The sequence below is a fragment of the Phragmites australis genome, chromosome 14 (genome assembly GCF_958298935.1).
Source record: "Phragmites australis chromosome 14, lpPhrAust1.1, whole genome shotgun sequence".
NCBI classification, from domain to species: Eukaryota; Viridiplantae; Streptophyta; class Magnoliopsida; order Poales; family Poaceae; genus Phragmites; species Phragmites australis.
Window position 1 is genome coordinate 14695031 of NC_084934.1, and position 23650 is coordinate 14718680.

The window sequence follows — 23650 nt, forward strand, 5'->3', positions numbered from 1 at the left end:
TTATGTGACACACAAGGGATGAAATTGAATTGCTTAGATTTATTTTTTTTATAGTACCGGTACACTCGAGCGAGGTACTATAGCTTTGTCTCTTCCTTTATATTTCCTAGTCAAACATGATTTTCGGTTACGCGTCTTAACAAAATATGTTCTTGACAAGGCAAAGACCTTTGTTATCCTCGCTTTTCTCTTTCCTAACAAAAGCACAAAGATTTTCTATTGCAAGTTTTAACAAAATCCATTTTTGATAGACAAAAGCTCCAAACAGCCCCTTCAAAAGGACACCCCAAGACTAACAGAAAAAGAATCTTTACCTAATTCAAAGCAAATCAGACAAAAGCATAACAAAACTAGCAAAGCAAGACGGACGCATTGCCTACACATGTCGACGACGTTTGCTTGCTTGCCTGCCCTGCCCACCAAACTCTGCCTCGACTCCAGATAAGCACCCCCACCCCACGAGCGATGACACACAATTGGGATTTGGCTCGCCGCGCAAGCGCCGCGTGGTGCCGGCCGGCGTGAAGTCAGCATCCTTCTCCCTTTCTCCTTCCCCTCTCCTCGCGTCCTCCCTCTTTATCCATCCGTCGCCTCCGCTTCCAGGGCTCCGCTGCTCCGACCCACAAACCCTAGCTACTTCTCCTCCCGGACTCGGCAGCAGAGGCCACCTTCTTCCGCTGGTGAGTCCTTGCTAGATTCGATTGATTCATTCTTCCTTTGCCTGAATGTGCGGTGATCAAGCCTTTGTGTGGGGGTTGGATTAGTTGCGTGCTTCCGGTATTGGATTGGTTGCTAACCTACTCGCTGTGACACCATAAATCGTACTATCAGTTTCTGACCGAAGTGGAAATTTTTCCTCACGTTTCCCATTAGAGGGAATAAAAAGCTTGCTAGCCTGATTGTGATTGTCCACCTCGGAACCTAACTGTCTTGTGGAGAATTTCTAAATTTCGGCAACAAGTGGTGCAAATGTTGTGGTTGTGTGGTTTCTTCAAGGAAATTTTGTCTGTAGCCTTCAACTAGAGGTGTGTCCTGTTCGTTTGCTATGGAGATTGGAGAAGCAGAGAAAGATGCTTAGAACCAATTAGTTGGCCTGCCTGTACCGTCGGTGGCACCATGCACTGCAACCTTCAGTGGGCTGGTCAAACTGTCTTACTTATGTACTTTTATATTTTACAATTGATGCATGTAAAGTTATCATGTGCACCGGTACCAAGTTTGAGTTAATGTTGCATTTTGGACTCAAAATTGTGTAATGGATTTTTAATTGTTCTATTGTAACATCCATTTGAAAAATTTTGTATCATGCTAGTAAAGTATTCAAATGTAACTATAGACAACTTTTCAAAATAAAACATAAATTTGTTACAATAAAGTTGGTGGACACATCTGTGATTAGCAAATGTAACAATGAAAAAGATCTAATTTTCACATTTGAACTCAGAAGATAAATTGTTTTACTTTATTTTTGTCATATATTGTCTGTCAATTTAGAAATATGTCATGAGAACTAATGCAATTTTGCTGTAGTACTGTTCAAATTATCATAATTTTATCATGAACCCTCAAGCAATCTGAGTGCAGCTTGTGATCTGTATATTTTCATCAGAGAACACTTGTTCATGCTTCAATAATTGACTAAGGAAGCTTCAGATCTTGTACAATCTGTCATTTTGATATAGTTTTTGGCTAGATCCTCTTTTCATCATCATTAGACTATTATCTTGTAATACCTTTTGCCTCTGGCATTAGTTTGAATGCAATCCTTCCTCTATCAAGGTTTTTGTAGCGCCACTCAATATGGTACCAAACACAACAGAATATTTGTTTCCTCAACATTGACCTGGATACTTAGATTTTTAGTTTATACACACTCTTATGCCACATGCTTCTTACTAAGCATTATCATTGTCCTTTGTTGTAGGTTGGACTACCTTTTACTAGGTGTTCTGTGTTTTTCAACTACTGACACATTTCTTGTCAGATAAAAAGGATATTGGGCAATGAACTACTATCAGCTAAATGGATAACATGACAAGGAATTGTATATCTTGCTTCATTGTTATACTTTAGCCAGGACAGCTTGATGGAACCTCGAAAAGATGATGTTCTCTCTGCAGCTCAAAGCACCATGCGTGGATCCTCAAGTTCAGCAGGCACCATTAAGCCTGTCCTTAACTATTCAATTCAGACCGGGGAGGAGTTTGCTCTTGAATTCATGAGAGATCGAGCTATATCCAAGAAGCATCATGTTCCTGGAATGTTTCATGATCAAAATGTTACTTCTGGTGCTGATCACAAAGATTCTAGGGTAAACCCTGGTGGTCATCGAACAGGAGCAGAAACTAGATTCGATGCATCGGTTTTTTTGACCTCAGATAATCAGCAAACAGATGAGGTTGAAAGAAAACCTTTTGCTAAAAATGAAAACAGAAGTAGACACATGTCAACTATGTCAGCACGAACTCCATCCGGTGGTCGAAGTAGTCCAGGACTGTCCCGTGGCTATGCTTCTTCTGAGGCTTCAGACTCATCGAGCATGATAAAAATTCTCTGTAGCTTTGGGGGGAAAATATTACCCCGACCAAGTGATGGAAAGCTTAGATATGTTGGTGGTGAGACGCATATAATTCGAATCAGTAGGACTGTTTCATGGCAGGAGCTTAAACAGAAGACAACAGCCATCTATAATCAACCTCACGTTATCAAGTATCAGTTACCTGGTGAAGATCTTGATGCCTTGATCTCAGTTTCAAATGATGAAGATTTGAGAAACATGATGGAAGAATGTGGTTTCCTTGATAGTGGGGATGGGTCCCAGAAGTTTAGGATATTCCTCGTTTCCTCCATTGATTTTGACGACATGAGTTTCAGCCTGGGCAGTATGGATAGTGATTCTGGGATCCAGTATGTTGCTGCCATCAACATGATGGATGGGGGAGCCGTGGATTCGTCAAGTGGGCATGGTTTAGTAAATACGTCCATCAATGAGTTGGATCAGATCATTAATCTCAACATTGATACTAGGCAGGCAAACTTAAGTAGAGACAGTTCGAATTTGCATACAGTGAATGCATCGACTTTCGTGCCCCCTGTAATGCTCTCAAGACCAATGCCACCGGCTCTATCCGGTGATAATACTGCAAATTTGCATTCTTACTATAGCCATGGGATGCAGAATGTGCAGGGTTCTGATTACTCTAATGCAGCTGCCAGTGAAAGATTTTATGACATTGAGAACCAGATATCTATTCCTCTATCTGCACCTTCTGGTTATAGATATATGTCCCAGTATTCACCTTACTCAGGAACTGCTTCACAGCAATCTTTTGATCAACAGTCTCATCAGGAGGCTCTGATGGAAGGATCAATGAAGGAGGAGAAACAGGCTTCTGGTAAAATGCCTCACAAAAGTAATGAACTAGATTATTTTCAATCCCTTGAGAATCTGAGTGCTAATATGGTGCATCACGACTCCTCTATTTCAAACTATATGCAATCAGGAGTCCCCCCTACTGCTTCTGTTCAAGAAGGTCTAACATCTCCTCTTCAGCCAAGTGACAGTGTGAAGAGCCTAGAGACTTGTACCGCATCAAGAGCTAGGTCTGCAACACAGGGTTCAGATATTAGTGAAGATGATCGTCACTCCGGTGGAGCTTTTGCATCTGGCTGTTCTGACTTACAGGTTGACATGATGGATCACAGTTATAAGAATCCGCCACCTCACCCTGGGCGAGTCTTTCATTCTGAGCGGATTCCAAGGGAGCAAGCAGGCTTTCTGAACCGATTATCTAAATCAGAGGATTCACTTAATCCTGAATTTCTAATTTGTCAATCACAGTCTGGTGTTGCAAAGGAATACATTGCAGAAAATATTGACTCGGCATTTGAGGGGACTGAAAAATCAAATTTAGCAGACCAGGCAACAAATTTGAATGATCCAGCTGTTGATGATAGTCTCATACAGTTTAAGAAAGAATTTGTCGATACTGCACACCAGACTTCTCCATTTAGTGAACATCTACTTGTTGAAAAGGGGTCCTCAAATGACATGAGTACTAGAAATGTAGAGAAAATTTCCCGTGCAGCTGAACAGGTTGTAGCTAAAGGGATACCCAATGAGGAAACTTCTCAAGATGTTGAAACAACTAATCAGTTGGGACCTCATTCTGCTGTGCCACATCATGTTAGTTGGGATGTTCCAAAGCCTGCACTCCCAACTGATGTTGAATGTGATCCTGTTGTTCCATGTTCCACCAGCTCTGTGGATGTTTCTCGCAAGGAACCTATTATCCCTAACATACAGAATATAGACATTGCTGGTGGTACAAATGAGAGGGCCTCCCCTGACATTCTTTCTGATTTCTTTGCAAATGCTAACAATACAGCACGGTCCTCCAGTCCTTTTATCGATCCTGTCCTTAGTTTGAACATGCCTAATTATGAACCCCAGCATTGGTCATTCTTCAGAAATCTTGCACAAAATGAGTTTCCACATAAAGATGAGGATCAAGGCCTGGCAAAGATTGGGGAGGGAGTTTACCAGTTTGCACATCTAGAGCATGACACAACTAATGTGAAGAGTTTGGCTCAGAATGATATTCATGCGGAAACACATCCAGTACCTTCCCACACCAATGGTGATTCTAGTATTTCACCTCCAAGTTTTATCTCAACACAGATCGACAATCCATCGATGTTGAAGAATGTTGAAGGGTTCCAGGTTGACAATCCTTATACAAATATGCATGAGATGATGCCATCTCTTCCTGAGTTTGAAGTATGCATGTCTACAAAGAAGTATGATGTTCTGTCTGTTTTGTGATGTTGATGTTTGTTAATTGAAGATTGTTTACTTGGTGTCAGGAACCAAAGAACGAAGAGGGTAGACCTGTTGGACCGGTTATGGATGCTTCGTTTAAAGATAATGATTTTGAATACTTGCAGGTATAAATGGCTTTTGGTTGCAGAGACGTTTATGCTCTTTCCTAGTAGTGATGTCCTTTTACATATTAAGGCTGCATGGTTGTAGGCAAACCAGAATTTGTCTGCTGTCTATGTATCTGTATGTAGGCAAACCAGCATGTTCTTTCCTTGGTGCTGCCTTGATTAAACTTTGAAACAATTGGAACAATAGCAAGGAAGGCAGCAAAAAGATGTAAAAAAAAGTAGCTAAAACAAGGGATCTGAAACAGCTCCTGATCAGTTTTGGGACCTGCCAATTAATGGTCACAAATTGGCTAAATCCAACTATAAAAATGGAAAATTGGATCCACCATGGACAAGTAACTAGTTGAGTTCCAACTTGTTTGTCCAATAATCTTTTTTTCATTTATTGAGTTTTTAGTTGTTGACTTGATAATTTTAGTTAAATATGTCTCCATATAAAGTTGTCCACCGTCACATAAAATTATTCAAACATGTCAATTCTTGCCCATAACTTGGCTGATGTTTCTTCACACTGATCAAACCACCTATTTGCCCTTTCTAGTTATTGCATTTTGCAATCATGTCCAAAACGAGGTAATCGAGACATATATTCAAGTTCTATGACTCTAGTTTCTTGAAACAACATGTGTTTTAACTCTTAAAAGAGATTTAGCCTAAAGAGTCTTGATTTGGTTTTATGGATATGATAGTCTCTTGAATAAGTTAGCTTGTTAGAGATACGTGTTTGGTTAGATTCCTTATTATCTTTAGATTAAATTTTAGGTACCCTCTTAAGAGAGGTGGTGTTATTCAGATGAAGATCAATGAAGTAAAGTATTCCTTCTAAAGTTCTCTCCCTCTAATATTTGCCCCCATAGATCTATACCCAATTCTTAATTCTTGTACCTGTGAACTATGGTTTTCACATTGGGATGAGAGCCAACAACATATCATCAATTGTCGAAGCTTCTATGGGTTCCCTACTTAATAAGATGAAGTCCATCATGGCAAACATCATGCTTTCCTAGAGAAGTGCAAAACATCTCTACATTTGCTTTGTTGCCAATCTTGGCAGTGGAGATTGTGCCTGGCAAAGAAAGAAGGCCAATATGGCAATGCCATCATGCATTGTCTTTTCTGCACCACCAGCCTAGGCTTTAACATCTATAGCAAGGTTCTTAAGAAGATGCCTAGTCGTTGACCTTGGGTGTTGCCTAGGTGACACAACGTACCTAGCTCGCGACAGGGGTGAGGCATTGCCATGTCGCCTTACGTGCATGCCTTCTCTGGATCTATTTCGACATCTCTCACCCTTTTCCTGCTTATTTCCGCCATTGCCTGCCCTTCTCTAGCTCAATTCGCCGTTGCTTGCCCTTCCTAGGTTGGATTATGCCGTCACCTGCCATTTCCAGTTGTGCTACCCTTGTTGTTTTTGTTGTCTTCAATCTAGAGGGAGGTTGCAATGGTGTGGATGATTGAATGTAGGAGACGGAAGGGAACAGAGTGGAGGCGATACTGCTTAATGGCGAAGGGAAGATCGGGGGTGATGAGAAGCACGATGAGAAGAAGTGAAGAGGCGACGGCTATGAACTTGTTAGGTGTGGACGTGTGGTGGGTTGAGATGGGCTAGGTTGTTGAGTGGGTTGAACCCCTAGCCCATCTCTTCACTTCCTCTTTAATTTCTCTTCTATTTTGTACTCTATTGCATATATGGCGTTGCCTAGGTGTCCTCCTAAATTGCCTAGGCAGTAAGAAGGGGGTGGGTTGACACGCCTCGCTTGGCCGCCTTAAGAACATCGGTCTATAGTGTGGATCACAAAGGGTATCATGTGTTGGAATGCCACCATGTTGTCCCTACCACGATGTGTGGCATGTCGTAAAGGGAAGAACTCCCATTTTGCCTTGTGTTGGTTCTTGCTCAACTACCATCATTTTTAGTATTGAACAACACCAAGCATGTGTCATGTCCTTGACCCAGCATCAAAGCCTTTGATCTCATCATGCAGGGTCTGATATCCCTACTGCACCCGGCTGTAGTTGTGCTACCAAAGATTTCGTCCATGGCCCCAAGACAATTTTAAACTTCGTTATTGTTTGAGGGCTTGAGAAATTGTAATGTGTAATTGTTGTGGACATGTTTATTGGCAAGAGTATAACTGCAAGAGTGGGCCCATAACGATGTTTGCAACAGTCATGACAACATTTGTTACGCCAACTACTTCGGCTTGAAGCAAACACAATACACAGGAAATTCTTTGGACGCTTGATTGGCTTTGTTAAGTGTGTTAACTATTAAGTTGGAGGTACATTTCTTAAATTGGCTTTGTTTCCAAAGCAAGTTTGTTAAATTTGGTAGGCCAATTTGTGGCGCCTAAACCTTCAATGTTTACCTATCATATGCTTAGGAGAATAAAACTTGAAATAAACTTCCATTCCTCAAATAAGCAAAGATTAGAGCCTCCTACCACATCAAGGAGCATGTCCCGCCGTGGTCTAGAGGACGATCAATCACCTCCACGTCTCCATCCCACTTCTATGTTGTGTTGTAAGATCGGAGTTCTTCGGCTTTGTCGTCTTTACTATTCTACGACAACTTGTGGTCACATTAGTGTGTGTACCAAGATAATGTTAGGAGAGGTTGTCAAGGCCTAGGCCAAGGTAGACGACTTGATGTTGCACAACAATAGGATTTGCATGCCATATGTGTCCTCACTGTGGCCGCAACTCCTCGCCGAGGCAGACGACAGAAAGCTTGAATGTGTATAAAAGGTCGCTCATCTTCAATAGCATCCTTCTACAACTCTCATGCCCACAAGATGGTCTGAGTTTTCCCATGGGTCTACATATTTCAACGCAATAAGATCAAATGCCTCCACCTTCCCAAAGTTCTCTGACCTTTGGAAGTCCCATCAGCCGTTCCGGCGTATCTCCCTTAATGAGGGGTTTCCAAAGGTTGGCGACAAGATGGTCATCATGTTCTCCTAGTATGCCAACTTCCATCATTTTGGAGCATCCCTATGTCACCAACTAGGTTGCCTGCACCTTCTTCGACAAGCTTGTGCGCTCCAAGTTTGCTCGACCATACTATGGCACAATCCCACAACGAGAGTGAGTTAGTAGCCTGTCGCCTACCCTTGCTAGCCTAGTCCAAAATTCATAATGTTTTTCTTTTGGATCTTCTCAAGCAATTCTACAATACTCTTTCGAACTTAAATGCCTCCTTGTGAGATATAGTCGATGGCCAGGTCGATCCTTGGTCCCTTAAGTTGGTCAAAGTTACCTCAACTGTAGTAGATGGGAGTTGCTAATACAGCGCGTCGAGTGCTTTCTCTAACCGCTTGGGAAATGCTTACGCAGTGCTAAGGACTAGAAGGAAATTTTGGGAACGCATATATTGGCAAGAAGTATCAGCGCGAGTGTGGGCCCAAGGTGGCATTTGTGGTAGGCACCACAACATGAGTTTCACCAATTGTGTCGACTTGAAGTAGGAGCATCAGGGGGGGTAAATTTATTAAGCTAGAGACAAGATTATTGAATTTAGATTTATTGTCTTTGTTTCTATATAAATGTGTTTAGTTTGGTAGGTCAATTAGTGGCATTTAAACCTACAAAGGCTGCCTATGGTGTGCTAAGGAGAGTAAAGCAAGACATGAACTTCTCTTCCACCAAGTCAGCAAATATTAGAGCCTCCTATTGCGGTTGGGAGCAAGTCCCACCGTTGCCCTTTATGTTCTAAGTCCAAACTCACATATTACTCTGCTTCCGTGAACCCTTGAACTCACACCACATTAGTAGTAGTTAGAAAAATCTCTGCAGCCTACGTGGACACCTAGCCTGTCTAAAGACCCAGGGGTTGAAGACACATTATCTGTAGGACTCGACTCCCAGGAATCCTGGAGACACGATTCTTGAGGGACGCAACTCTCGTGAATCCTGTCGACACGACTCTCGAGGGATTTGGCTCCCATGAGTTCTAGAGATGCAAATCTTGAGGGCTCCGACGGAACAATGCTAGGCCCACAGGTCTCACTTGTCATGGGACCTTTTTTTTTCTCCCTCGGTCAACACCATCGACCTAAGGAGCATGACCATCTTTTGTACAAGCCTATGCCCATAGCCTATGTATATCCCATGCAACCCTCTCATGGGGGCAACTCATTCACTCACAGTACAATACATATTCACAAGGGTGACCCCCAGAGAGCTCTCAACTCACCAAACAGCCCCTACTCGTGGTTATGTGACGTCTCCCGGTCCAAGTCTCGGTCATGTGAAAGCCCCTGCTCACTCGTGTTCGTTTACAACACAGTGAGGCAATATGTTGGATCCAGTTTGTTAAGAGCCCTTGTCGTGAAGCGATAAGACCTATTGTTTTGATGCGTTATTTTGTTAGAGATGTTGGGTGTTGATGTGACAACATGATAATCACAATTAAAACAATCCTGTTTAAGGATTGCAACAACTTCTCTTAGATTGGTGCTTATTTATTACTTTCCCATTTAAAAAGAAATGACATTTAAAAAGAGATTATTAATAAAAACAGGTCCAATCTTGAACTTTTGCATGTGTTCAGATGAACCTTAGATAGGAGAGGAGACTTTACTTTATTATTGCTTAATCTGAATTACACAACCTCTTCTAAATAGAGGAGAGTACCTAAAGTTCGATCTAAAGATAACAAGGAATCTAGCATGAGGCTCTGTTGGGATTTAAATTCAAATGATAATTATGGCATGCATATCAACATATTAGATTTCCATGAACGAATGATGTATGCTTGAAAGCTGCTTTAGTTGTTTAACTGTGTTATATTTTAGCATTTTTCTAAAACATTGTGGGACTTTTGAGTTCATGGGCTTTGAATTTTTCTGTAACCATTGTGAGCTAAATGTCTGGCTTTGCCTTGTCTAATTTCTTCCCTAGCTGAAAACAAAAGGCACTAGGATAAACACCAGATGCTATTTCAGTTAAATGTTATAGCATACCACAACTATCATTGTAGCTGCCACAGCACCATTTGCTTTTCTTTTTGGGGGGAGGGGGGACTTCAAATTTTAAACTATGGTTAATTAAATTCAAGTACAAAGAAACAAGTTGGATTATTACTATGGTATTTACCAAGATAATTAATAAAATGTAACATTGTATCTGAACATACTCGGTGAAATCTACTGCTTATGTAAAGTTTGTATCCTTTTTCATCTTTTGCATCAAAACCTCTTATCCCTTTTGATCTTTATTATACTTATGTAGAGAATAAGTTATCTTTAATCCTCACAATATCTTTGGAAATAACGACATTATAGGATATAGCACTAAATAATTGTTTAGCTATACACATTTTTAGTTAGAAAATCTGGTACAATGAGGTTGCATATCTCAGTTTGATTTAATCCTGCTGAGGCAAGATCAACTTAGATTATAACTAATGTTTTCCTCAGTTTGATACTTTTGATATTACTTTTGGTAATCTGCTTTAGAAAATAGTCTGCGAGATGAGCCTTAGCATTGCTGAAATATTCTTTTTTCTCTCTCACTAAACGGGTGCAGATTTTAATAATCCACGAGACTTTTGGTAATCTACCTCTCTTGCGGTTGCTTTATGCTCCTTGTTAGGTTCGTGTATGGAATGGACATTTTAATATTTTGGTAATTTCCATGAGATGGCCCACAGGTCCTGGATTTGTGTGTGCATGGTTGATAGTGTATCATCATGTTCATCATTTGTGAATTAATTTGTTAAATTAGGCCATAAAGAATGGCATGTCTCATGTTTGGTAGATCCATGTTTGGTAGATCCAATTGTTGTGCCTGGAAAGGGCTAAGATGCCTGTTACACTCATTTGATTATTTTCTTTATGAACTATATCGTTGGAATATTGAACTTAGAAACATTTCTCCACAGATCATCAAGAATGATGACCTTGAAGAGCTTAGGGAACTTGGTTCTGGCACATTTGGAACTGTATACCATGGAAAATGGAGGGGAAGCGATGTGGCCATTAAGAGAATAAAGAAAAGCTGTTTTACAGGACGGTCTTCAGAGCTAGAAAGACTAGTAAGCTCCAAACCACCATTGTTGTACATTTGTGATATGCATTTCATATGTTATTGCCATTATATTTTCCGAGTAATAAAAAATATGGTTGTAGGCCATGAGATTAAAGGTCGCGGCACTATTGCAGTATAACAACTCTGGACCATATTAGAGACTTAGGGATACTGTTGTACAGTTATTTCATGGATTAGCAATAGCTACATGCACCAGACCAGACAGGGCACGGCTATACCAAGATTTTAATTAAGATGCCCCACTTCCACCATAGCTCAGCATAATCTAATAGCTTTTGGCAGACATTTGGAGCATCAGAATTGACATTCCATACTTGGTGGTTTTTCAGGCACATGAATTCTGGCGGGAAGCTGAAATTCTCTCGAAGCTTCACCATCCAAATGTTGTGGCCTTTTATGGTGTTGTGAAAGATGGGCCAGGTGGTACCTTGGCAACTGTGACTGAGTTCATGGTTAATGGTTCTCTTCGACATGTCTTGCAGCGCAAGGACAAGTAATTACTTTCTGTGATTCTTTTAACCTATTCTTTTACTGTGAATAACAAAATGTTTCTCTTACTGGACAGATATCTCGATCGTCGTAAGCGGCTTATCATAGCAATGGATGCAGCATTTGGCCTGGAGTATTTGCACTCGAAAAATATTGTGCACTTTGATTTGAAGTGTGATAACTTGCTTGTAAATCTTAAAGATCAATCACGTCCTATATGTAAAGTGAGCAGTGCTTCCATTTAGTGTTATATAACTGTTTTGTGCATATCTCAATCGCTTTGCATTTCTCCTCATGAAATGAATTTATCATTTTTGTTCAGGTTGGTGACTTTGGCTTATCCAAAATAAAAAGGAATACCCTGGTTTCAGGTGGTGTAAGAGGGACTCTCCCATGGATGGCCCCAGAATTGCTCAACGGAAGTAGCAATAAAGTGTCTGAGAAGGTAAAAACATAAGTCTTGGATTTTTTTCCCAGCATACTGGTTCATGATCTCAGTCAACATGTGGCTATCCTTTATCGTTACTTTGAGGTTGTTGATTTATTATATTCATTTAATTCAGCAGCAGTAATATCCATATTTGTTTTAGTTATCCTGTATATAAAAAGTTATATTTAGGGTAATGAGTATTATTTCCACTGGCACAGGTTGATGTATTTTCCTTTGGTATTGTTATGTGGGAAATCCTCACTGGTGAAGAACCTTATGCCAATATGCATTATGGCGCAATTATAGGTATGTTTTAACCCATACACAATTTTCAAAAGTTGTTTTAACTTGAGAATGCTGTTTGTCATTTTCCTTTGCTTTCTTTTTTCCCTTTGAGGAAATGATGTTCCCCTGAGTCATCTACCCTTTGTTATTTTTACAAATTTCTGTTCATCTGTTGAGATTCAATTATACAAGGGCTGAATGGCTGATGATTGTGTAAACTGCATAAAAAGAAAAATAGAAATGCTTTAATTAAAATATGTGGACACTTGTTTGTGCTTTAATTAAAATAGAAATGCTTTAATTGTCTGAGAATATCCGACAGCCAGGAACAGAGGAAGTATTCTTCTTGAATTCATGCTCTTTGTGGTATTGCTATTGGAGTCGACCACCTCCATACAATTATCATGTTATGTACTCCATATTTGGCAAAAGGAAGCACATTCCACCAAGTATAAGAAAATAAACAATCACATTTTACATGTTTGGAGTTTGGACTTGAGAGACTTGAGCTTCCAACTATTGGGCCACAATGAAACGTGTCATCTTGAACGTTCATAGGCTCTCTTTGTCTTGGTTGTGGCTTTTCTAGAAGCAGCATCTAATTGGTTTCCCAGAGAAGAGGCTTAAAAGCCAAGCCACCTAGTTTGGTAGTATGAATTTTTTCGAGCTGACTGGTTGACTGAATTTGAGTTAGCTGAAATTTCTTGAACGTTTCGATTAAAAAATTGAAATTGATCAAACTGTGATTATTTGACTTTTAAACTTTTTGATTTTTGGAAGATATATGTGTTTTTAAATTTGAATATGAGATCTGTAATCTGAATTTTGGATTCTGATTTCAATTATGAAAGACTTCAAGATTTGAAAATTAAGTACAACATTTAAAATATAGGTTTCAAGTACGGCAAACTTCAAAATAGTTGAAAATTCAAATTTTCAATTTGATTTCAAATATTCAGAAGTCCAAAAGAATTTGGAACTCTAAATTCAAACTTTTGTATTCTGGATTTTGCAAGTAAAACTCGCCTCAATGTGGGTATTATAGGCAAGGCCAACCCACAAGAGCCGACAAAAGCACCTCCCAACTGACTTTTGGCTTTTAATTACACGAGTGGTGTTAAAGCCACCTGTTTGTTTGGCTTCAGCTTTCCTTCAGGAAAAGCGAAAGCCAAACCCAAACAAATAGGGCCACGGTTCAGCCGAACGGTTGAACTAGACAGAATCACTGACAGAACAAAACACTTATATCTATTTTGCTTGAAAGCATGGGATGCAGGCCCCTTTGATACAACTTCTGCTTCTGCAACCAAAGAAAGAAAAAAAAACAAAGTGCTCCCGAACTGCAGGATCCTTCACCAGCTTATGAAGAAGCAGAATCTAGGGTTGAACTGAGAAGCACAACTTTCCTCGTACCAGCTTCTTCCATAAGCCAGCTTCTGCACAAGCCAAACAGTTCGAAAGGGGCCTAAAGAATTGATGAATATATTTGAACTTACATGACCATGGTTTTGAATTCCGGAGTTAATGTGGAAGCGAACTATATGTTTTTAGTTGAAATTGATTTATTGATTCTGCAGTCCCTCACACTGGTTGCCAGATTTTGAGTTAGCTTGGTACATAATATTGATCGTTCGATGATAATGGTTGTACTTGTGTGAATTCAGTTCTTTGTGAAGACCTTGGAATTTTATTGTTTCTGTCAATTAGCATGTAATGTGGGGCTCTTGAAACTCCTGTTGCAGGGGGGATTGTAAACAACACCTTGAGGCCTCCTGTGCCAGCGTCATGTGATCCCGAGTGGAGGCGGCTAATGGAGCAGTGTTGGGCCCCGGATCCGGCACATCGCCCAGCGTTCACAGAGATAGCTGGACGGCTTCGCTCCATGTCCGTTGCAGCAAATCAGGCGAAGGTCACCAGATAAAGGATGCAGTGCAGGTGGAGTACTCCCTTTTAGGCACCAATTTGTAGTTTTCCCCTTTTTTCGGCTGGAGAGTAATATATACATGTATGTTATAGAGTGGCGTGAAAATTAGTGCTTTGATCTATACCGTCTCATTGGGTGGGCTTATCCAATGATGTACCGGACTATCTTGGATGTTGTGATGTGTACAGCTTTATTTGGAATTTGGAGAATGGTCGTTGACAGCCCCTCTCCCATAAACAGAAAGCAGTGTTGTAATATACTCAAAACTGTGAATAAGAAATTCCATACAACACCTTTGGATTTCATTATACTATGTAGTGATGCAAGTGGGTACCTAATAAGTAGTTCTAAGTTATCATTTAGTTTATTTTTTTCTTAACTTAATTGGGTGGAAGTGAGTCTTTAATTTATTTATTTTTAGCTATGGGTTGACCTAATGACCTAGAAAATGTAAAAATTGCATCCGTAATACTATGTTTCTTTCTCAAAGGAGCATCTAAAAAGTTTCTGTTTAAGAACTTTTTCGGTGTTTGTGTACACTGGTTATCAGCTACGAACACAAGTACTGACAATGGCAATTAGTTTAGACTGATGGTGTGGTAGTAATTAATTCATGATTGGATTGGTCCCAAAAATACTATATTCTGGAGGCTGTGAAAAGTCAATGTTCACTAGTTCTCCTCGGAAAACGACGCAGAGTCATAAATGATGAATCTTGCTGTGCCCATTCAGTTGAGTGCAAAACATGTGCTGCGATTTATATGAGCAAGAAATGGTGAAATTTTCAGTAGTTCGTAGGAGTCTCCTTGGTTTAACTGAAATCAGGCAAACGGTATGATTCTCTGATACTTTCTCTGATTATAAATATAGGTCGTTTTAAATTTATACATAATAATTAAAAAAGTAGATTAAATGATTTTATTGCTCTTTTATTTATTTTGTATTAGAAAAGATAACTTATTTAGTTATGAGAGTGTAAGAGTGATAGTATTTATTAAATAAGGATAAGACAGAAACAAAAGAGAAAAAAATACATAGAAGTTCGAGAATAATTTATATTTAGAGAATATTTGAAAAAGCTAAAACGACCTACAATTACAATAAAAAAGAATATGAATCATAGATTCATAGTACTAGTTCCTTAAAGTATAATATCTCACTCACGGAACAAAGCTTTTTTTTTCGGACGGCTCAGTTAGTTGTTGATTATTCAAGAAAATCATATTGTAGACAAAGTTCAAGAAAATCAGATTGTAGACCAGAGCTTTATCGAATTGGGTGGCAAATTATAAATTATCCCCAATATATTTTTGGATAAATTAAGCACCCTGAACAACAGGCCGCGGCTATATAAGCAACCATCGGCTCGGCTCCCTCGCTTCAATTCCTTCCCGCCACAGACACGCGCGTCCACCACCACCCTCGCCATCTCCCTCTCCCAATCAGCGCACGATGACGCGCCCGTGCGCCTTCCTCCTCGCCATCCTCTTGGCCGCAGTCGCCATGGCCGAGGCCACGGCCGCGGGAAGGGGGAAGCACCACGCCAGCGTGTACATCGTGATGGTGAAGCCTCCCGCCAGCGGCGTCAACTGCGAAAAGTACCAGATGGGCATCCTCACCGCCGCGCTCGGCAGGTAATAGAGGACAGAGGCCAGGGCAGCGTTTATTTGGTCTGGTCGTCGTCTTCGATCTTTGGTTTGACAATTCGTTTCTTTGCAAATCGCCAGCGAGGAGAGAGCCAAGGAGGCGCTGATCTACAGCTACAAGACGGTGGCCAGCGGGTTCGCGGCCAAGCTCACGCCAGCGCAGCTCGCCGCCTTGCGGAGTGAGTTCGATTCTTGATGCTCCCAGCTATCGATTTTGCGATCCTTGACTCATTTCTTGTCGATCTCATGCCGCCGGCGACGATGGGAACCTCGGTTAGCGTGTAACCGAATCTTGGGCGAATGGTTCCATTAATTCGTCTAGTTTTCTTTACTAGTAAAATCTCCCACATGGTCTCCACTCCACATGACCGTGCCAATGCATAGTTCGTAATTGACTAATGCAAAAAAATAAAGTTTTTAAGACCAATTGGCAGATTCTAGTCAAGTTTTTGGCAATTCCGAGGTCAATGTTCAGTGGTTGATACCTTTGCTGATGATTCACTTGACATTAGCGAAAAGGCTGAGAAAGATTATAACTCCGCCAAACATATATTGATATTCATGCATAATTCCATAGTTTTAACTGAAGCAAACATATAGATCTTCCTGGCTATTTGAAAATCTGATACGTTGTGAAGTACAAATCGAGTAAAAGGTGCACCTGACATCCTCCTAGAAAGTTGCTCTTTTTCTCGTCTCTTTCTTGTGTACAAGACAAGCAAAACACTTTCCGTTTCCAACTCTCCAAGTCTCTCAGAGTGAAAAAGAAAAGCGAAAAGAGTAGCGACACTAAAACAGACACTGTAGTTCATAATATTATCCTTCTCTCTGTTGCACGAACATGGAAGTCCTCGTTCGGAATGCAGGAATTTTTTATGATCCCTACATGCAGGAATTGAACTATTTGTTATCAAAATTGTACTTCCAAACATTCTCCAAAAATTCAAAACTTATAATTCTTGTGCTTGCTTTTGCCAGAGCATCCTGACGTTGTTCAAGCGCTGCCTGAAGTGAAGTACTCTCTTCAGGACAATTACATCAACAACATCAATAACTGAGTGCTTCATCCCTCTAAGAGGGTATATAGTTTAGCACTGTAATCTTCATCATGTTTAATCGTGTTTATGCACGTGTGAAGTGTCCGCTTGTGTGTGTGCACACACAGGTGTCTGACAGTACTGTAGAACAAGTTACACGATCAGAATTTAGTGCCATTCTTCCTTGAGCCTTCTCTATATACTCCAAGGTATATAGCCAGTGTACCACTTAGGGAGTTAGGGTAATCCAGTGTATTCACAAGTGTTGAATGTTGTAACTGAAACTCCAATCCTTAAATGTCCTACATATACAAATATACTATCTGCTGGCAAGAGGTATTAAATAATTTGCCAAATAGAAATTGACCATACTGAATCATTCATTGATTGGGAGGTGTTTCACACCAGATTACCTGTCCTTGTCCAGTAACGCAGTGGATGCATGAGATTGCACATGACGGGATTGTATTGAGAAGATTTCAGAACATTTCGAGGCTTGCAGACGTGCTGTTTTGTCCCCTTTTCCCGAATCCTGAGCATTGTTTTTCAGTAAAGAAAACGACCAGCGCGTGTTGTGCTGACTCAGTACATAATAATAATAATAATAATAACAATAACAACGCATTATCCCCATATACTTTCCCCTGCTCCTAGAAGAAATTTAGTTGGAAGCAGCACAAAATTGTAACTTATTCTACTGTTAGACACAACGATATAATAAGAAGACATGAAAAATATATTGTAGCATACGTTAAAAAAAATGATCTCCCACCCGCTGTGCTAAATGTGTACAGCTGATCGCATTATCGCAAAGCTGTAGGTTGTTAGTTGGTTTTCTCACCAGTTTGCAGAAAAGCAGAGGGAACTTTTGTTGGTTTTTTTCTGCTGTCACAGTGCCACTAGAGGGAGGGAGAGCTTTTTTATTTTATATTTTTAAATCCGAAAATTGCAAATATATGAGTCCATTTTCAAAAATTGCAAATCTATATACTCCAATCACTGGAACGGGGACTTGTCTCCCTTTCAATTGGAGACATGTTTAAAAATCCAAAAAATGCCACGTTGCAATGCTCTCAGAACAACCTGTTCCTGTTGGAAGGACGACAGAGTATAGATTTGCAATTTTTGAAAACAAACACATATATTTGCAATTTTCAGATTTAAAAGATAAAAAAAAATTGAGGGAGGGAAGGCTCACATTCTTCAATCCCCATTGCCCAATCCAATAGAGCAGAGCTGGTAACTAGTGAGTAGAATCATGTTCACTATTCTTCAGATTAGAGGAACATTTATGTGCAGTTTAAATATGGAATCAGCTAGCCACATGTTTAGTTTAAGACAAAAAAGGCTGTGCGTTTTTTATCTAATCCGGCGTGCGCATCGGTTGAACCGAACCACTTTCCCGCCTACCAACTGCAGTGACACAATGCGAGGCTATGGGCAACAAGGCGGCTCCAGTTTAACTACAGAACCCAAATTATAAGAACTCACAGGTTAGTCAGTGCTGTGGTTGTGCAGAATAGCAAGATAACGTATTCCATTACAGGTTTGGAGTGCAGAGCAGAGCAGAGGAGCAGACCCAATTTTTTTTAAAAGTCCAGTAGCCGTTTCTGCTTCTTTCGGCACGCAGCAAAACAACTTGAGGACATCACCTGTACGGAAAAAGGATCACGTAAGCACGTTTTTTATTTGCGACAAATTAATTGCTGTAACATGCTTGCCTATCTGGTCGGTGTGACTGCCTCATTCCTCATACATACAAAAAAAAAGGGGGGGAAAAGGTTGTGATATGCGCCACTTTCAATAGTACTCTTCTAGTTCTAGATACTCTTTTCTGCAACAAGCTTCCTGTACCAATACTACGGTGGAAAATGATTCTGTTATTGGCACACAGGAGAACTGCGTATTTTGTATTAGAGATAGATGAAAAAATCAATTCAAATAGAAAAGCCCCGAGAGGCAAACACCAAAAGAAAAAAGAAAGAAAGAAAAGACAGACTACATGCTACTGACGCGCCATTGGAACAAAGTAGAGCGACCCAATATAGCAGTCCCTAACCTGACCATAAGGCACCTAGCCCTTTTGCTCCCACCATGATCCACAGGTTCACTTCGTCGACGATCTCTCAGGAAAAATGTTAAGAAAAGAGGTGGAGATGGGGATCCAACTTGGGACTATGGGTCACAACAAGAACTTGGGCCTATTGGTTGGTTATATTTCTGTACCTTCAATTGTGTGTCACGCTCCATAGCTTGATTTTGTGATGTTGTGATGTGTTAGGGAAGATGAATTTAGTGATTTTTCCGACATATGAATTATGTGGTATGACGTTTGCTTCGAGCTTGTTCAAGACATACATAACTGTTGGCGCTCACACTGCCGAACCACACGCGTGCATGCCTTCGGACTGCTTAATGAGCCCAGTCTAACGCTCCCCGCTTCTTTCGACTACAAAGAAAAGCCTAGGTACACAAAGTAATGACAAAGTGATACTTGGACCATAATCCCCAAAAGACTAGTCCTAATAAGTTCTGATATTTTTCTCCCACAAACAATATGAGACAATTCTCAATAATCTTCCTCTCATACATTGAATGTGCTGAGAGGTTTGGTACACCTAGGTGATGATACCAGTTGTTTGCACTTATTAACGACACGTGCATGTTTACACTTATTAACGAGCATCCATTTAGCATTTCACAGGTCTTTGGTAACAAGCAAATCTAGCTACAAGAACAACAACAACATGATGCTTAGGCCATCTTCCACCAAAACATTGGTCTAGTAGTAAGTATGTACTCTCATACGCTTGTATGTTGTGCTCTTTTTCCTAGTACAATCAATGTAGGACACTCCATTGGTTAGTTGTCACTAATGAATCCACATAGAAAAGAGAGGGGCCAGGGGCAAGAAGTGAATCGGCTCCATTGCAATGGCTAGATCAGGTTCTTGGAACATGTGCCTTCTCTTAGTCCACGCAATCAATTTAGAAAGGAGAGAGAATGAGGTTGTTTCTTATAGATGATTGTGAGACAATCCTAGATGAGAGGACTCACAAAGTAATTTATTGTCTTACAAGTCATCTAGGATTTTTCAAAAAATAAGTTTCTTCCATAAGAAACATGTTCATCATCTATCATAATTAAATTGTTTGTCATATTAAATTGTTTGTCATATTAACTAAAAAAAACTAGTATTAGGAGTGGCCTTAGGCCTCTTATAGTGATTTAGCATGGCTGATTTCTTAGACATTAATTAGGTATTCAACTAGGCAAAAAGCTGATACGGTAAGCAATTTAAAAAGGAGAGAGAATAGACTCGTTTCTTATGGAAGAAACTACTCTCTCCATATCAAAATATATGACGTTTTAGCCTCTTATAAAATGTTTAAAATATATTACATTCTACAATTTCAAGGTAAGTTTAGTCCATATTTTCCAGTCTTATCTCTCCATTAAATAGCTTTCTTCCCAATACAAGTTTCATTTCTCATGCAATTAATGATATTAAAAGATAGTAGGATGGTTATTTTATCTTTCACCATAATACTTATGCTCAATTTTAGAACAACATCTATTTTGATAGGAGGGAGTAGCACTTTGAGAAATCCTAGACAGAAGGCACCTTCTTGTGAGACAATTAATTGCCTTGGAAGATATTAAAAAACTAGTAGCACACATGTATGTATTGAAAGCTTATTTCTTAATATTAATATCTTAGAGTATGTTTGTTTCAGCTAAGAATTGTGAAAAATATCTTGTAAATTGTGGATTATGAGAAAACTACATTGTAAGAAGCTAAATTGTACGATCTACAGAAGCAGGTGAAACCTAGATTGCTGGATTGTTACAATCTAAGAACTGGATTGTTACAATCTAAGGACTAGATTGTTATAAAGTAGATTATGATGAGAATCTGTTTGTTTCAATTTACAGATTGTGATAGCTAAAATAAACATGGCCTTAACCTCTCTCATCTCAGAGATAAGGCAATGGTAGTGGCCTTAGCCCAACTTCTTTTTACAAATAGTGTTGTATAGAATGGATTTGAGCCCCCTCAAGCAGAAGCTACCTTTACATAAGGACCATTTCTTTGCATAGTTTTTGTTGTAAAATATAATTTTGATTATACTGTATCGAACTCGTCTTTTAATAAATAGCACAAAAGGTTCCGGTTCACTTTACTAACACCAAAATTTGCATGGACATTAATTTTATATTGCCAAACTAATATTAAAAAGGTTCAAGCGCATCTGAAATGTTTCGACCGAATGGTTTTTTTCGTTCACCTCTAGAATGAACGAAATTATCTGGAATTCCACTGGGTGGCGTACTCAGGAGTATTCAGTCATGGATTGAACGAGTAATGTCATACCTATAAAAAACATTTACAAAAATTGTACTAACGTGACCACCTGGATAACAATTGCTGTCCTGAACAAGTAATGCCACGATCAGAGGGAACACGCTCCTCCTCTATCGTGGCCCACGGCTGCTCACGGCATGCAACATCATCGCCTCGTCATCCTCATCCTCCCTCCACATTCTCTATGAGTCACTACGTGAAACAAAATCATAGGTAATAGACACTAGCGTATATTAGTGATGGATCTTGTACCTATTATTTTGAACGTGTCACTAGTGAGTTGTTATTGGTGACAGGTTAAGATAAAATTATAGGTGATGAGTTATAAATTGATGTGTCACTCATGAAGTTTATAAGTGATAGGTCCTAATAGAGACTGGTTACTTATGACTTTTTCATATTTTTTGACACGAAAAAGTTAAAAAATATATAAGTGATGGGTCCTAATAGAGACCGGTTACTTATAATTTTTTCACATTTTTTGACACGAAAAAGTTAAAAAATATATAAGTGATGGGTCATAATAGAGACCGATTACTCATAACTTTTTCACATTTTTTGACACGAAAAAGTTAAAAAATATATATTTTCACCTCGAGCCACCCAACATAGGGCCTATCACATATGCCCCATAAGCCACACCATTTTTCAAACTACTTTCAATCGTTTCATTCTGTGGGAATCGAACTCGTGACCTCTCCTCGTGTACGTACCCGTTACAACCTCAGCTATCACGTCGTTGCGATAGAAAACAGATATTTTATCTTTTTAACCTTCGTTGCCGAAGGTCATAGGTGTCACGGGTCAACCACTATCATCTGTGACTAATTAGCTGACAAGTCACTGTTACGAACCATTACCTATGACTATATTACCAAATAATTGACTCGAAGTGATCTTCGATAAAATAGACATAACTTTTACATACGGATTTCGATTTTGATTTTTTTTTTTACTCTACGGACATCTACAGAAAAAGTTACATCCGTTTCTCCCCAAATTCATCGAGTTTGTGAATGTTTTGAGGCTAAAAATGGCTTCAAAGATTGAGTTCTCACCTCTAAAATTTCTGCACCATTTTTGTAAGGCGTGTTTGTGTCTATAGCCACTACCCCTTACATCAAACTTGAGCATAAATATACAATGATTTCTATTCTAATGCTGATGAGGTAAGAAAAATAAGAGAAAAATAAAAAACTATAGCATCATGCTATGTACATATTTACTATATAAGAAAAAAATTAAGTAAGTTGTGATAGTAAACTGATTGACTAATATATCTAATGATTGATTAATTAAAATTCATCCATCTGCTATGTTTTATCAAATTAGTCATTAGTGATGGGTCAAGTTTCAGATGATCCGTCACTATTAAGTTTTTCGTTAGTGACGAGTTACAACTTGATTCGTCACTTATGACTGATCTAGGATGACCTATCACTTATGACTGGTAATAAGTGACGGGTCATAATTTAACTCATCATTTATGACTGGACTAAGATGACCCATCACTTATGACTGGTAATAAATGACGGATCACAATTACGATCCGTCACTATTATCATAAGTGATAGATCATATTACGATATGTTACTAATTTTATGTCTCTTTTGTCTATTTTTTACATAGTGATCGTCTTGACAAGGGCGACAAGATGGCAGTGCATGACGATGAGTCCAGAGGGGGTCCAAGTGTGGTGGGAGTATTAGATGGTAAAAGTGGGTAATATCTCCTTAACTCAGTAGGATATATTATTGGTTTCTAAGGACATATACATATGTTGGTTTCTGTTTGGTGCCAACGTTTTTTATCTTGGAGGGCTCGTGCTGTATAATCGGGATCAAAGCATTGATTTTCCCTCGTCTTCTAAGAACTCCTGTGTTGGATGATTAGTTTCCCTGGCCCTGTTTTGGATCTGTGGTTGGGTTCCTGGGGAGAAAAACGCCGGTTTGGAGTGCAGTCGCCTGAGAAGCATCTTCTTGTTAGAACTCTATTGACACAATAGAATAGAATAGATAGAAGGGAATTCGTAGGTTTTCCATTGATTCACTTGTGTATATATACATAGAGAAGAAGTACCCGTTGGAGAGACATCTCCTCCCTAACGGGCGGTAAGGCAACTGCCTAGAGCAATTATTTGCTAAGATTCGATCAACCGCACCACTCCTCTTTGATCATTCGTCCTTCATATATAGATCAATGAGTAACCTTCAAAACCCTATAGAAAAAATATGAGAAGAATTGTGATTGTAATATGCCATTGAAAAATTCCTTGAAAATTCAGTGGGGAAAATTTTTAGAGAAAATGATATGGCATATGTGCTTGTATTAATATTGCTTTATTAAAAAGCTTATATGAGAAAACTAGAGAGTAAAACTCATAAATGAAAAAAGAGTGCAATATATATATATATATATATATAGGAAAACTAGTATGTACTCCTGGGTGTATGTACTCCCACCTCTCATATA

The 23650-nt window shown here is 39.4% G+C and overlaps 2 protein-coding genes across 5 annotated transcripts; both read left to right on the plus strand.

The window, feature by feature from the left end:
• Positions 1–376: 376 nt before the first annotated feature.
• Positions 377–14434, plus strand: LOC133891104 (uncharacterized). 4 transcript variants are annotated; one of them, XM_062331812.1, is made up of 9 exons: positions 379–680; positions 1925–4780; positions 4867–4947; positions 10835–10987; positions 11331–11494; positions 11567–11714; positions 11813–11935; positions 12139–12226; positions 13948–14434. In XM_062331812.1, the coding sequence occupies exons 2-9, from the start codon at positions 2087–2089 to the stop codon at positions 14124–14126; spliced, it is 3630 nt and encodes a 1209-aa protein (XP_062187796.1). In that variant the 5' UTR covers positions 379–680; positions 1925–2086; the 3' UTR covers positions 14127–14434. The 4 variants fall into 4 exon arrangements, 3 of the variants coding, with proteins under 3 accessions (XP_062187796.1, XP_062187799.1, XP_062187797.1); XM_062331815.1 differs by having other exon boundaries at positions 1925–4723; XM_062331813.1 differs by having other exon boundaries at positions 1985–4780.
• Positions 14435–15427: 993 nt separating this feature from the next.
• LOC133891192 (subtilisin-like protease SBT3.17) lies at positions 15428–17174 on the plus strand. The gene is made up of 3 exons (XM_062331911.1): positions 15428–15763; positions 15857–15954; positions 16754–17174. The coding sequence occupies exons 1-3, from the start codon at positions 15582–15584 to the stop codon at positions 16831–16833; spliced, it is 360 nt and encodes a 119-aa protein (XP_062187895.1). The 5' UTR covers positions 15428–15581; the 3' UTR covers positions 16834–17174.
• Positions 17175–23650: the final 6476 nt, after the last annotated feature.

Bases quoted from the DNA above. Each gene is read 5' to 3' on its own strand.
- LOC133891104 (XM_062331812.1), top strand. From the start codon at position 2,087: ATGGAACCTCGAAAAGATGATGTTCTCTCTGCAGCTCAAAGCACCATG. The intron at 11,936-12,138 runs GTAAAAACATAA...CCACTGGCACAG, and splicing joins GCAATAAAGTGTCTGAGAAG to GTTGATGTATTTTCCTTTGG. The intron at 12,227-13,947 runs GTATGTTTTAAC...CTCCTGTTGCAG, and splicing joins GCATTATGGCGCAATTATAG to GGGGGATTGTAAACAACACC.
- LOC133891192 (XM_062331911.1), top strand. From the start codon at position 15,582: ATGACGCGCCCGTGCGCCTTCCTCCTCGCCATCCTCTTGGCCGCAGTC. The intron at 15,764-15,856 runs GTAATAGAGGAC...GCAAATCGCCAG, and splicing joins CTCACCGCCGCGCTCGGCAG to CGAGGAGAGAGCCAAGGAGG. The intron at 15,955-16,753 runs GTGAGTTCGATT...TGCTTTTGCCAG, and splicing joins GCAGCTCGCCGCCTTGCGGA to AGCATCCTGACGTTGTTCAA.